The sequence below is a fragment of the Carassius gibelio genome, chromosome B15 (genome assembly GCF_023724105.1).
Source record: "Carassius gibelio isolate Cgi1373 ecotype wild population from Czech Republic chromosome B15, carGib1.2-hapl.c, whole genome shotgun sequence".
NCBI lineage: Eukaryota > Metazoa > Chordata > Actinopteri > Cypriniformes > Cyprinidae > Carassius > Carassius gibelio.
The window spans coordinates 6,130,188-6,145,812 of NC_068410.1; the positions used below are offsets into that span (position 1 = coordinate 6,130,188).

At 37.4% G+C, this 15,625-nt stretch overlaps 1 protein-coding gene across 7 annotated transcripts in view; it reads left to right on the forward strand.

The window, feature by feature from the left end:
* Positions 1-15,625, forward strand: part of LOC127972460 (myelin-associated glycoprotein-like) — a 37,565-nt gene extending 21,940 nt beyond the window's left edge. For 2 of the 7 annotated variants that reach the window (XM_052575952.1, XM_052575958.1), the window contains 9 exons: positions 5,807-5,971; positions 6,176-6,466; positions 8,077-8,328; positions 9,945-10,196; positions 10,303-10,566; positions 10,669-10,750; positions 10,846-10,929; positions 11,073-11,148; positions 13,982-15,625. In XM_052575952.1, coding sequence (XP_052431912.1) covers positions 5,807-5,971; positions 6,176-6,466; positions 8,077-8,328; positions 9,945-10,196; positions 10,303-10,566; positions 10,669-10,750; positions 10,846-10,929; positions 11,073-11,148; positions 13,982-14,047 — 1,532 coding nt within the window. In that variant the 3' untranslated portion in view covers positions 14,048-15,625. Of the gene's footprint in view, positions 1-4,674; positions 4,781-4,969; positions 5,048-5,599; positions 5,972-6,175; positions 6,467-8,076; positions 8,329-9,944; positions 10,197-10,302; positions 10,567-10,668; positions 10,751-10,845; positions 10,930-11,072; positions 11,149-13,981 lie in introns of those variants that run through there. The other 5 variants (XM_052575955.1, XM_052575957.1, XM_052575953.1 and 2 more) reach the window with 5 other exon arrangements.

The following is a 15,625-nucleotide window of genomic DNA, read 5'->3' on the forward strand; positions in this document are numbered from 1 at the left end:
ACGGATCTGGTTACTGTGAATCTGGGGGGGTCATGTCCCCCCCGTCCCTAGTGCCATCTGCGCGCCTGTTGTCCATTACCTGGGTATCAAATAAAATATGTTTCTCTCTCTGGGGGAACATAGAAAATGTCAGTACCAGCTTGTATAAATGAGGATACAGATGTTTATGTTAAGCCCAATATACAAGTGCATCCTCAGATCTTGTGAGATTCACTTCGGATAAATATTAGTGAAGTGACATTCAGCCAAGTATGGTGACCCATACTCAGAATTTGTGCTCTGCACTTAACCCATCCGAAATGCACACACACAGAGCAGTGAACACACACACACACACACACTGTGAGCACACACCCGGAGCAGTGGGCAGCCATTTATGCTGCGGCGCCCGGGGAGCAGTTGGGGGTTCGAATGCCTTGCTCAAAGGCACCTAAGTCGTGGTATTGAAGGTGGAGAGAGAACTGTACATGCACTACCACCACCCACAATTCCTTCCAGCCCGAGACTAGAACCATAACTCTAACCTCTAACCATTAGGCCACGACTTCCCCGTAAATATTGATTTGATTTGACTGATAAAGATTGTTAGTAGTCTGTGCTTGCTCGTGCAGTGCTCGATAATCCCTGAGCATGGAGGTGGTGTTATTGTTGTATGTCAGCTCCTTTAGGCACAGCAAGCATTTCACCTGGAAACCCAGACGATATTATAATACAGCCTTATAGTGAGTATTCATTTTAGATCAAGACAGTGAAACAATAATAATACACATACCTTATTTTGACCCACCATTTAAAAAAACTCCCAGACAGGGGAGGATTTCCTCTTTCTTGCTGGCTCCATTACAATGAAAAAGGAAGAGGTCACAAAAAGCAAACAAATCCAAAAGGGCAATCCAAATTAAAAAGCAATCCAGTCCAAATTCAAAAAACCAAAGCAATCCAAAAAATCTTATCTAATTAATATAACAATACTATAATATGACTACTTTAATTAATAATAACAATATACTATAACTAATATAACCTGATATAATCTAATAATATACAGCCCTAACACATGTATGACACAATAACGACGATGACACAACTATCTAACTCTGACTCTCTCACTCTACTACAACTGATTCATCTACTCCTGACAACACCCACAAGGTGGCGTGAGTTTCGAACCCCCTTTATGCAGAAACGACACTCAGACCGAACCGATGACGTGTCCACACAAACCGAGGCCTCGTTTGTCATCAGTAACGTGATTTCCATGTTACCAACACAAGCCTCAAATCGTGGCTTCATCTGGCATGCCCCTTTTTTCTCGACACAAGCTCCGACGCCTCGGTTCAAATGTCACATCACTACCATCCACTCCTCACCTTCCACGGACTTCACACTTCACCTTCACGGCTCGCTTACTGCAGTTCCTATGTCACGCTCTCCTGCTGCCTACTCACCACCACACCCTGGATCACCGTTGAACATTGTCACTCCCTGGATTGCTACCAGACCTACAGCACTCACCCAGCCTCCTGTCTCCTTGTTATTTGTTTGTATGACTGTTTATTAAATATTATCTTTAACTCGCACTTGCTTCCTTCCCTCCTTCCAATCGTTACAATGTATATCACGCTCCTGGACTCTGTTGTATTTTCCCTCCATGTGTTCCATGTCCCATGTTGATTGTAACATTCCATGCACCTGTGTTTCCCCCCAATTATCTTGTGTTTAAGCCCTAGTCCTCCCAGTTTGTGTTGTTTAGAGATTATATGTCTACCCGTGAGTGTTTGTGTGTGTGTATTTTATATATATATATATATATATATATATATATATATATATATATATATATATATATATAATTAGTCGCACCCAGCATATCCTTTTCACACTTACACTTTCACACCTACATTCAGAGTTTTAGAGCTAGAACATCAAGACCGAGAGATGGCCTTTACCCTCAGGCCATCAGTAGTGCTGGTAAATTGCTGTCATATAGTACATTGACTCTTCGCCTTATTATTGTAAAATGGACTTTGAGTATAATGCACAACATAGTTTGTCCACAACCTACCTCACGTGGACTTTTTTTTACATGCATATTTGACTGTTTACAACACACTGGTCACTTTATACCCTAATATGAAATCACACTTATTCATGCATGCACTAGCACTTTTCACTTCATTATATGTCTTTGTGTTATTCTCATGTCTCGGGCTGCTAGAGGATTCAAAGAATAAGAATTTCATTGTATAGTGTAACTCTGTTTCCTGTGCGTATGACAAAAACTACTGATTGAGGGTTTGATCCACTTCAACTGTTGACTAGTGTGTCTGTTCAACCAAATGACTAGTAGGTAAAAGCTCAAACATGCACTACTGTTAAGAAGTTAGAGGTTGGTATGATGGTTTTTTTGTTTTTGTTTTTTATGTAAGTCCCCTGCTCATCACTACTGCATTTATTTGATTAAAAATATAGTAAAAATGTTAAATGAAAAATGTTAAAATATTATTATAATTTAAAATACCTCTTTTCTGTGTGAATATGTTTTAAAATGTAATTTATTCCTGTGATCAAAGCTGAATTTTCAGTATCATCACAGTTTTCAGTGTCACATGATCATAATGAAATAATTCCAATATGCTGATTTGCTTCTCAAGAAACATTTCTGATTACTACCTTTGCTAAAAACAGTTTTTGCTGCTTAACATTTATATGGAAACAATACCATTCAAACATATGTGGTAAGAAAAAAAAAAAGAATACATTTGTGTTAAAAAATAAAATAATACTAATAAAATAAAAATAATACATGTATTAATCAAATGTGCATTAAATTTATCAGAAGTAACATTGAACACATTTATAATGTTGGGAAAATAATAATAATAATAATTAATAAATATATTATAAATTAATAATAAGAAATGTTCTTGAGCAGCAAATGAGCATATTAAAGTGTCATATGATGCGATTTCAAGTTTTCCTTTCTCTTTGGAGTGTTGCAAGCTGTTCGTGAATAGATAAGATCCCTAAAGTTGCAAACACTAAAGTCTCAAAACCAAAGAGATATTCTTTATAAAAGTTAAGACTCATCCTCAGCCTCCTAAAATGCCTTGTATAAGCACGCCCCCACATGTCTATGTCACAATGTCGGAAGATTTGCATAACACCAACCAAATTTTCACGCAAAGAAAGAAAGCATAAATTTATTGATGCTGCCACTCAAGCCACCATGTTGTCAAGATGCTGTGTGTTTTGTTGTGAAAGTAAAACTACTTTGTTTGGCCTTCCAAAAGCGGGCACAACTCAGTGGTTAAGTTTATATATATATATATATATATATATATATATATATATATATATATATATATATATATATATATATATATATAAAAGTGTTGGCTCCCTTTTTCACACTCTAATGTTTCAGATCATCAAACACATTTAAATATTAGTCAAAGATAACACAAGTAAACACAACATGCAGTTTTTAAATTAAGGTTTTTATTATTAAGGGAAAACTAAATCCAAAACTACATGGCCCTGTGTGAAGAAGTCTTATTTAAGTCATTTATAAAGCTTTGGGACTCCAGTCAACCATAGTGAGAGCCATTATTCACAAATGACAAAAACATGGAACAGTGGAGAACCTTCCCAAGAGTGGCCGGCTGATCAAAATAACCCAAAGAGCACAGTGACGACTCATCCAAGAGGTCACAAAAGACCCCACAGCAACATCCAAAGAACTGAACTTGCCTCAGATAAGGTCAGTGTTCATGACTCCACCATAAGAAAAAGATTGGGCAAAAATGGTCTGCACGGCAAAGTTCCAAGACGAAAACCACTGCTGAGCAAAAAGAACAAAGGCTTGTCTCTGTTTTGCCAGAAAACTTCTTGATAATCCCCAAGACTTTTGGGAAATTACTCTGTGGACTGACGAGACAAAAGTTGAACTTTTTGGAATGTGTCCCATTACATCTGGTGTAAAGCCAACACAGCATTTCATAAAAAGAACTTCAAATCAACAGTCAAACATGGTGGTAGTAGTGTGATGGTCTCGGGCTGTTTTGCTGCTTCAGGACCTAGAAGAATTGCTTTGATAAATGGAACCATGAATTCTGCTGTTTACCAAAATCCTGAAGGAGAATTTCCGTCCATCTCTTCTTGACCTCAAGCTGAAGCGAACTTGAGTTGTGCAGCAGGACAATGATCCAAAACACACCAGCAAGTGCACATCTGAATGACTGAAGAAAAATAAAATGAAGACTTTGGAATGGTCTAGTCAAAGTCCTGACCTGAATCCTATTGAGATCCTGTGGCTTGACCTTAAAAAGGCTATTTTTTTGCTTGAAAACCATGCAAATTGACTGTTATTAACCAGTTATTAGGTTTAGGGGGCAAAAATGTCCTCACAAAGGGCCATGTAGTTTTGCTTAATAATAAAAACCTTATATATATATTACCTTATATATATATATATTTCAAACCACTTTATGTACACTGTATATATATATATATATATATATATATATATATATATATATATATATATATATATATGTATGTATGTATGTATGTGTGTGTGTGTGTGTGTGTGTGTATATATATATATTATGTATGTGCTGAATGTGTACAGCCAGTATTTCAGAAACCTTTGAAATAGGAAGTGACTAAATTATCACAAACCTCATGCTCAGCCAGATGTAGGGGGGAAGGAAGCTCTCGGATATGTAGTGCATAAGTCTTCTTCTGATGAACTCAGGCACAGTTTGAAGACAGAACAGTAAGTTACTAATTCATATATTTATATTATTATAAAGTGAATATTTAAATTCCTTATTAAATAACTAATCCATTGCAAATGTAGGACTGCACAGGCTCCATTAACACTGAAAAATGAAACCATGTTCTGTCATTCAAAAACAATACTTTGTGGTACTGTGCTTACTGGTAAATTAAATTCCGATGACAGCTGTTCATTTCCAGGCACTGAACTTTAAAGCTGAGATGGTTTTCTGGAGCTGTTTGTCACTATTTCTCTGGCTCAGAGGTTAGTAAAATTTAACTTGATAAAATGGTTATAATTTTTGACCGCTGTTTTAACTTGTAAATAATCACTGTTTAGTCTTGTTGTAGTGAATTTTACACACACATCAGTAAAATATTTTCTGCTCTTAGTCCATGCAGTGTTAAAATTAAAGTTAAATGACTCATTCCTCACACAAAGGAATTACAGAGTACGTCCAGTCATCTATGGGGAAGAAACTATAGGTGTACCGTGATGAGTTTTGTAGGGTCAAAAATAATCAGACATCTGCTTTCTTTTCCCAAACATATCTTGAATAACAAAATTCTTATTTGGAATTCCTGAAGACGCAGAGGTGCTGATAGCAATCCTACAGCCTGAGCCACTGTAGGGAAACCACTCTTACAGTGTCTTGGAAAAATATTCATACAAAAGGATAACTGTTAGAAAATGTTTATGATGTACTATCATTTATATAACTTTAAAATTGAAATTTTCAGATTATATAAAATATTTTAATTTGTCACAAAATTGTCGAGAAAAAATAATAATAATTTTGATTTATTCTTCTTTCAGTGTCATCTGCTAATGCTAATGGATGGAGCATTGCAGTGGATAAATCAGTGGTGGGTTTATCTGGATCATGTGTGCTGATTCCCTGTAGGTTCAGCTACCCAGCAAAGGGAAAAACGTACACAGAATTTACAGGGATTTGGTACAAAGGAAATGAAGAATCAACAGTATTCCATACAGACAACTCAAAAATCATCAGCCCGTTCAAAGGTCGCACTAGTCTCATTGGTGATTTGCGCCAAAATAACTGTTCTTTGAATATCAGCTCTTTGAGAAGCAGTGACGCTGGGTCATTCATGTTCCGGATTGAGATTAAAGATCTGAACAAGTACTCCTATATAAAGAAAGAAGATATGGTTTCCATAAAAGTGAATGGTAAGGGTTGAGGGGATGGGGTGTTCCTCTCTGTATTAAAATGACCAAAACACAACATGATGATTAAAGTTATCCGGATGTCATTAATATGAATTGTTGTGCAATATGTAAATCCATATTTTAATGAACTTATCAAGCATTATGGAAAAAAGGATGGAAAAAAAACATGTGAGATTGTGTCAACAATTAGTGTGTCTTCACCAGAAACACCAGAGAATCCTACCGTCTCTGTGGAAGAGGAAGTGACATCAGGGAAACCGGTGAATGCTACCTGTGCCGTGTCTCATTCCTGTCCATCAGACCTGCCTCGTGTCACCTGGAGCCATGGTGGCAAACAATCGAGTACATCACAGCCACAGAATCTTGGTCAATGGAAGCTTACTTATTACAGCCTGACCTTCACTCCTTCTAGAGAAGACCACAACAAACTTCTCATCTGCTCTGCAGACTTTAACGGGAAGAAGGTGACAGGACACAAAACACTCAAAGTTAAATGTAAGTCCGCTCTGTGAGTTTAAAACAAATGATCAGATGTAAATTCATATCTTTTTATTAGTATTCCTGTGGCTCAAGTGGTGGAACATTGCATTAGCAGCGAAAGGTTGTAGGTTCGATTCGCAGGGAACACATATTAGGTAAAAAATGTTAGCCTGAATGCAGTGTAAGTCACATTGGATAAAAAGCATCTGCTAAATGCTTTCTTTGAAAAAGAAACTGTCATTAAATTAATTAATCACAATTCATTTGGTGATTTCAGATGTTCAAAAACTGTATTCTTTCGTTCAAAATAATCCTATTTGAGGAGCAAGGATATATGTTTTGTTTTGTTTTGAACTCTTGATTTTTATGTTTAATTATATTTATATAATTTATTATAACTATATTATGTAGTCTCGTGGTCAAACTGAAAGTTTGCAGAGGCCCCCTATAGTTGAAAACCTTATTTGAAAACTTAAGTTTAATTATAAAAAAGCCTCTATTACAGTTTTTCTCGATTGTTAAAAACTATAAACACTATTCCCCTGCTTTGACATGAGTCACATTTGGTGAACTGTTACTGCAAAACTCTACACAAAAATACTTACATTTCTTGGTGCTTACACCATATGGTTATTTACAAACAGAGGTGTAGTGGTAAAAAAAGAGGTGGGTAAACTATAAATTCTTTGTGACCACATCGTGGTCACCGTAAGGTGGGCCACTGCCTACCGGTGTATGTGTATCCTGATGACATCGTCATAGGCTATCATTTGATATTACTACCAAGGGTATCACTGGCTGTTCCCTCATATAGGTCACACAATCACTATTCAATTCATACATGAATCTAAAATTAAGTTAAAATGGAGAAAAAAAAACAGCTTAGCACACCACATCCTGTCATGTAGCTGGTCACATTATAAGGCCTATATATGAAGCTACTGTGAACCAAATTAACCTCAAAAACATTAAGTTTAGTACTGTTTTCCGAGCTCACTCACTTTGGGCTTGTAGCCGAGGCCGTTTGCTGGCTTCAGGAGGAGGGCTGCTGTATTGACAATGTATCGCACACCAATCACAACCTTTGATGGAGAGATAAAAGGGAAAAAAACGGTCATTTAGGTGCGTAACAATGGATCCAGAGAGACAGAAGGAAGAGGTCAGGGACACCAGAGAGAAGCAGGAGGAAGGAGTGGAGGAAGAAATGAAGGAAGAGGAGGAGGAGTACAGAGAGGAAGAGGTGAAGGAGAAAGAAGTTTTTAGCATCTTTCGGCCTGCATACGCTTCCTTCCGAAACCCTATAGAAGAGTTTTTTGTTATTGTTTTTTGGCATGGGTCGGTTTATTACTAGGCCATGAGAGAAGCCTGACTGGATATTTTAGTTGATGTGTGCTGGGGTTGGACCAGGCATTCAATGATTTTATTTCACCCCCCAGCTGCCTGGCCAGGGCCAGTATAGCCTGTGATGTTGATGAGGTATATATATGCCATATAGGAAGTCTGGGGAATTGAGTTGAGTTATGTTGTGTTTAAGCAACCAGGAACACCTAAAATGAACTGAATGTTAGACTGCTCAGACCATTGACATTATACATAGCATTTTATCAAAATTGTGTCTCAATCAGATCCTCCATATAATGTAAGTGTGGTCACTAAACCCTCAGTGAAGGAGAATGACTCTGTGGAACTGTCCTGCTCCAGTGACAGCAATCCTCCTGCGAACAGCTACCAGTGGTTCAGCTTGAATGGGACGATGTTAGCAAAGAGCCCTACTTACAAACTGGAGAGAGTGTCTCGACATACTGAGGCCATTTCCTGTACAGCCTTTAACACAGAGGGAAAAAACAGTTCTGGTCCTCGGAAACTTAAAGTCCAGTGTAAGTATCAAGTATTATGTGTGACTGAACCTTTCTTATTTAGAGAAACCATTTTTTAACATGGAAAAAATTACACCTGCCATTTTTAAAGTTAAAGAAATATTCCAGGATTAGCTGATTAGTTAAGTTGAAGTTGACTCAAGTCTGCAACTCTGAGTTACTGTGAGACAATTGCAATAATTACAATGAAAGTGCAATCCATAATCGTTAAAATACTCAAAGTTTTAGTGGTCTGCACTCCCACTGGCCCCGATGAGTGCACAGGAAATGGGAAAAAGAACTGAAAAATAAAACTGTTTAAAGGGGGGGTGAAATGCTATTTCATGCATACTGAGTTTTTTACACTGTTAAAGAGTTGGATTCCCATGCTAAACATGGATAAAGTTTCAAAAATTAAGTTGTATGTTTGAAGGAGTATTTCTGTTCCAAAAATACGCCTTCCGGTTTGTCACAAGTTTCGGAAAGTTTTTTTCGAGTATGGCTCTGTATGACGTTTGATGGAAAGGAATTTCCTTATATGGGTGCTAAGGGCACGTTTGCCGGAAGAGCGCGCGCTCCCATATAGCAGAGCACTGAGAGCACAACATACATTCACTGATCAGAGCGAGAGCGTCGCGAAATGTCACAAAAGAAGTGTGTTTTTGGTTGCCAGGGCAAGACAACCCTGCACAGATTACCAAAAAAAAAACAGCATTAAGGGACCAGTGGATGGAGTTTATTTTTACAGAGCAACAACGGAGTTGTGCAAGTGTTTGTGTTTGTTCCCTGCATTTCGAAGATGCTTGTTTTACAAACAAGGCCCAGTTTGACGCCGGATTTGCGTATCGTTTATTTCTTAAGGATAATGCAATCCCAACGAAAAAGCGTCACGATCGTGTGTTGGAACCACAGGCGGTGAGTAAAACTGCTTCAAATATCTCTGTGTTATTAACATAGCTATCGGCGCATGAGCACATCAAGTAAACAACATGCGATGTTGGCATCAAACTGCACTTTCCACATGTACAGTTAAAAAAAAAAAAAAAAAAAAAAGACGACAAAGTGGAACTTAGTCATTTTCCAAAACCGCTAAGCAAATATATACAGTTTCAGTACATACCACATAGACGTCGTTGCTGATGCTGCTCTTGTTAAATTTCAGCCTCAGGATCTGATTCTGGATCATAAATATACGGCTGAATCTGACTGTTATCCATGATTTGTTTTGGATGATGTTTTTTTCCTCACGGTAATGTCACAACTTCCAAACGCTCTCAACACAAAAGCCTACTCGCGTTTGTGATTCTTTAGCTCCGCCCACACGTCACGCCTCCAGCCGGTCGTGTTTTTTCGGGAAAAATCGGTACAGACTATCTTTCTCTTATGAATATAATAAAACTAAAGACTTTTTGGAGTTATGAAGGATGCAGTACTGACCTTGCATCTTAATTTATTTAATACATTTTTTTAAACATGGAATATTTCTTTAAGGTGTGTCCATTGTAGCATTTTAATCACTGAAAGGCTGCTACATTCGTAAAAAATTAAAATCATTTATTGGCATCTGAGGTTTTATGACACATTTGGTACCTCGGAACGGAATGTTTGTCATTTTATTAACATTTTGTCTCAATCAGATCCTCCATATAATGTAAGCGTGGTCACTAAACACTCAGTGAAGGAGAATGACTCTGTGGAACTGTCCTGCTCCAGTGACAGCAATCCTCCTGCGAACAGCTACCAGTGGTTCAGCTTGAATGGGACGATGTTAGCAAAGAGCCCTACTTACAAACTGGAGAGAGTGTCTCGACATACTGAGGCCATTTCCTGTACAGCCTTTAACACAGAGGGAAAAAACAGTTCTGGTCCACAAAAACTTAATATATTGTGTAAGGCCTTGGTTCAACAGTTTAAACTGGTATATTTTAGTGATCATTGTTTATAATGTATGATAGCTAATACTCTATCTGTCTGTCTGTCTGTCTGTCTGTCTAGATCCTCCTGAGATTAAAAGTGAATCTTCTTGTCAGTCTAAGATTTTGACGGTTTGTGTCTGTATTGTGGACTCCAACCCTCCCAGTGAAGTCAAGTGGTTTGGTCCAGATTCCTTGAAAGCCTTCTCCAGCACCAGCATTAAACAAAACGAGTCTCTTACCATATTCACCTTACAGGGTTGGCTGGGTTTCCCTGAGACTATCCTGTGCTTTGCCAATAACAGTTTGGGAAGCTCTTCCATAACTTTGGAAGCTCCTCGAAATTGTGAGACTTCATCTTTAAAAACACATACCTTGATTTATTGCATAATAATAATTGCAATAATTATTGCATATAATTCATTTACATACTTGTTTCTTTTTACAGTAATCATAATATGCATTGCTGTTGCATCAGCTGTTGTGGTCGTTTTAGCCTGTATTTTACTGTATGCTCTGAGGAGACGCTGGTAAGGACCTCTCATCCCTCATTCACTGACTCACTCAATCAGTGGTTCTTTATAATCCTTTATATCCTGGCAATTTTAAAATCCCTCTTTTTCAGTGGGAAGAGATCCGCACATCTACCTCTAATGAAGAATGAGCAGAATGAAATGAAAACAACCCAAAACAAGTCTGATTTAGAAAAGTATATATATATAGTATAAACTAAACTCTCTCAGGCCATCTTAATGATTTCAAACTTTTGACTGTAGTGTATATATAATGTTTGTTACATAACTGTTTAGCAGAACTTTTACTAATGATTTGTATCTATCATTTTATGAAAAGCAGTAAAGAAGAGAAAGGCAGTGATGTGGATATTTACACAAATTGCCCGAAAGACCGTGTTTATGACAACTGGGGGGTGAGTAGCTTTGCCTCAGTGCAAACTGTTTAATCTTTCACAGCTTCGTAATGCAGAAGTCTATTTCTGGGCAGTGCATCAGTTCTCATTAGACATTTATTGACGTGTTGTTTGTGTCATGTATGTAAAAAAAATAATAATAATAATAATTACTAGATGGAACTTGGTTACATTTTATTTAAAGGGGTGGTTGAATGTGATTTCACTTTTTACATTTTAATCAGTGTGTAATGTTTTTTTCAGCATTAACAATATCTGTAAAGTTACGATGCTGAAAGTACAATGCAAACAGAGATATTGCTTTTTTAAATTATGTCAGTTTAATGCCCGTTCACACCAATAATGATAACTATAAAGATATAATAAGATGTGTTAAACTGCACCAATCAAGCCTAGAAAAACAGTCAACCACCTCTTTAACAAAACATGCGCTTACCTGTAATGTACTTGCCTAATAAAGTACTGGTAACTACATGGTTTAGGTTTAGAGATAGGTTAAGGGTTAGTATTTAGTTATTACCCAGTTATTGTAATTACTAAAACGAGTACATAGTATGTACAGTGGGTACGGAGCGTATTCAGACCCCCTTACATTTTTCACTCTTTGTAATATTGCAGCCATGTGCTAAAATCATTTGAGTTCATTTTTCCCCCATTAATGTACACACAGCACCCCATATTGACAGAAAAACACAGAATTGTTGACATTTTTGCAGGTTTATTAAAAAAGAAAAACTGAAAATTCAAATGGTCCTAAGTATTCAGACCCTTTGCTGTGACACTCATATATTTAACTCAGGTGCTGTGCATTTCTTCTGATCATCCTTGAGATGGTTCTACACCTTCATTTGAGTCCAGCTGTGTTTGATTATACTGATTGGACTTGATTAGGAAAGCCACACACCAGTCTATATAAGACCTTACAGCTCACAGTGCATGTCATAGCAAATGAGAATCATGAGGTCAAAGGAACTGCCTGAATTGTGGCAAGGCACAGATTTGGCCAAGGTTACAAAAACATTTCTGCTGCACTTAAGGTTCCTAAGAGCACAGTGACCTCCATATCCTTAAACGGAAGATGTTTGGGATGACCAGAACCCTTCCTAGAGCTGGCCGTCCGGCCAAACTGAGCTATCGGGGGAGAAGAGCCTTGGTGAGAGAGGAAAAGAAGAACCCAAAGATCACTGTGTCTGAGCTCCAGAGATGCAGTCGGGAGGTGGGAGCAAGTTGTAGAAAGTCAAACATCACTGCAGCACTCCACCAGTCGGGGCTTTATGGCAGAGTGGCCCGACAGAAGCCCCCATGGAGTTTGCTAAAAAAAAAAAAAAACACCTGAAGGATTCTCTGGTCTGATGAGATCAAGATATAACTTTTTGCCTTAATTCTAAGTGGTATTTTTGGAGAAAACCAGGCACTGCTCATCACTTGTCCAATACAGTCCCAACAGTGAAGCATGGTGGTGGCAGCATCATGTTGTGGGGGTGTTTTTCAGCTGCAGGGACAGGATGACTGGTTACAATCGAGGGAAAGATGAATGCGGCCAAGTACAGGGATATCCTGGACAAAAACCTTCTCCAGAGTGCTCAGGACCTCGGACTGGGCCAAAGGTTCACCTTCCAACAAGACAATGACCCTAAGCTCACAGCTAAAATAATGAAGGAGTGGCTTCACAACAACCCCGTGACTATTCTTGAATGGCCCAGCCTGAGCCCTGACTTAAACACAATCTCTGAAGAGACCTGAAAATGGCTGCCCACCAACGTTTACCATCCAACCTGACAGAACTGGAGAGGATCTGCAAGGAGGAATGCCAGAGGATCCCCAAATCCATGTGTGAAAAACTTTTTGCATCTTTCCCAAAAAGACTCATGGCTGTATTCGATTGTATTCGTATTGAACTTAATTGATTTTAGCAAATGGCAGCAATATAACAGAGTGAAAAATTTAAGGGGGTCTGAATACCTTCCATACCCACTGTACATGTGGAACAGAAAAGGAGAAGAAAAAAAAAGTATTGCCTTGAAAATTCGCACATCAGCCAGCTGTTACAACTGATAGTAACACACTGAAGGCTACTGGATGTAGATACCAAATGTATAAAACATTGACTATAAAACAACACTGCATGTACCTTAACATTAACAGCTTAAAGGGGGGGTGAAATGCTATTTCATTCATACTGAGTTTTTTACAATGTTAAAGAGTTGGATTCCCATGCTAAACATGCACAAAGTTTCAAAAATTAAGTTGTACGTTTGAAGGAGTATTTTTGTTCCAAAAATGCCGGAGACCCGGGTTCGAGCCCCGCTCGGAGCGAGTGCGAGGAGCGTCAGAAAGGACCCGGGAGAGAGGGGTTACATAAGCAAATATATACAGTTTCAATACATACGACATAGAGACGCTGTTGTAGTCGTTGCTGCTGCTGCTCTCGTTCAGTTTCAGCCTCGGGATCTGATTCTGGATCATAAATAAACGGCCATGGTTTGTTTTGGATGATGTTTTTTTTTTTCCTCACGGTAATGTCACAACTTCCAAACACTCTCAACGCAAAAGCCTACTCGCGCTTGTGATTCTTTAGCTCCGCCCACACGTCACTCCTCCAGCGGCTCGTGTTTTTCTGAAAAAAATCGGCACATACTATTTTTCTCTTATAAATATAATAAAACTAAATACTTTTTGGAGATATGAAGGATGCAGTACTACTCTATAGGTACTCAATATTAACATGAGATTGAGTGAAAATGAGCCTTTCACCCCCCCTTTAAAAGAGATTGTTTAAATCAACAAAATCTACTTTAAGGTGTTTGTAACATATCTTGCTTTTTTTAATTAGCATGTTGCGAGACCAGTCTCATCTGACCAAGCCCTGGAAGATGAAGCAGTCTACGCTAACACATGAAGATAAGAACACATGTCGTCCTACTAGAAATGACATACAGAGAAAGACCAAAGACATTTTGTAGATTTGATATGCACAGAAAATTTTCAGAGCCAAAAGGTCTTGCAACTGAGAAAAAACACTGTGTGTGAATCAAATACATTCAAAAGGTTTTAATATATAAAGAATAAAGACAAAATATATTTATATTTACATTTAGTCAAGATACATGCTAAGACATGAATTACAAATGAGGAAAATAGAAGCAATAAAGACCAACAAAAGAGCAATACTATACAATATGTATAGAACTATTGAGTTTAAATGTCATTCCAAGTTCAAAGCCGATTCCAAAAAAGTTGGGACACTGTATAAATTGTGAATAAAAACATAATGCAATGATGTGGAAGTTTCAAATTTCAACAACATAGATGACAAATGTTTTTCATCTTTATTTGACCCTCTAACTTTAACACTCACTATTCTAATTCTATTAAAACAAAAGCTAACTATCTTTCTAATCTTTTTGTATTCTATTTTCTTATCATTTATTATGCAATTGTGTGTGTGTGTGTGTATGTGTAAAGACCTCTAACACTAGCTTGCTCTATTCTTTTTCTATTCTATCTGTTTTCATTTTATTTATTATATTATGTAGAAGCCCATGCTACATGTACTGTGTTAACCTAACTGAGACTTGTTATAGCACTTATCAGGGCCGTGCAGAGACCTTTGGAGGGGCAGGTGCTCAAAGTATAAAAGGGGCACATGGAACAAGGCTTTAAATAGCGCGGTTCAAATAGCAATACAGCAATATATTGTGATGCATTCCTTGCCAATTTGCGTATCGATATGGATGATTATGTATTGATATGGCAGCAAATGCTGTGATGCAGTTTTGAAAAAGAAAAATATTAGAAGAGACAATTTTAAGTTTAAAAGTAAAAAAAGAAAAATTATTTCCACCTAATAATAGCTCTGGGATTAGAAACTGAAATGTCTTAAATTGTCCCAACCTGATGGCTTTTTCTTCTCTGTTCTACAGAATAATTAAGAACAGCTGTTATAGTAAAAACTACAGAAAACACTCTACATTTTCCTCTTTCTCACCAGCCTCTGTCTCCTTGCTTGCTTACCTGCTTTCTGTCACTTGTGCGTCTACATTTGCCTCTTTTTCTTCCTCTATCTCCATCTCCTCATCTGATCTATTACTTTCCAGTCTCTGTCCATCTAGGAACAAGGCACAATCTACTATTTCATTATCAATCTATTATTTTAACCTTAACTACTATTCTTGCACCTAATCAATAAGTCCACCTTAAATATTGATACAAAACAATAAACAAATGAGTCATGCTATGAAAGCACTGTATAACTTATATAGGCTTATGTTTTATTTATTTTTCCTTTTTATTCAAAACAATTCCAAACATGCTTATATCAGGAAATATCTCGATTCTCAAACGTGTAAGTAAACGCGTTTTGCACCTTTATAGATTGTTATTTGATCAATAAATGGAAAGTGTAATCTATTAACTACACATAAAACCCCGACTTTTTACTTAAGTGCCATATCATGCCATAAAATCTTTTTAATAC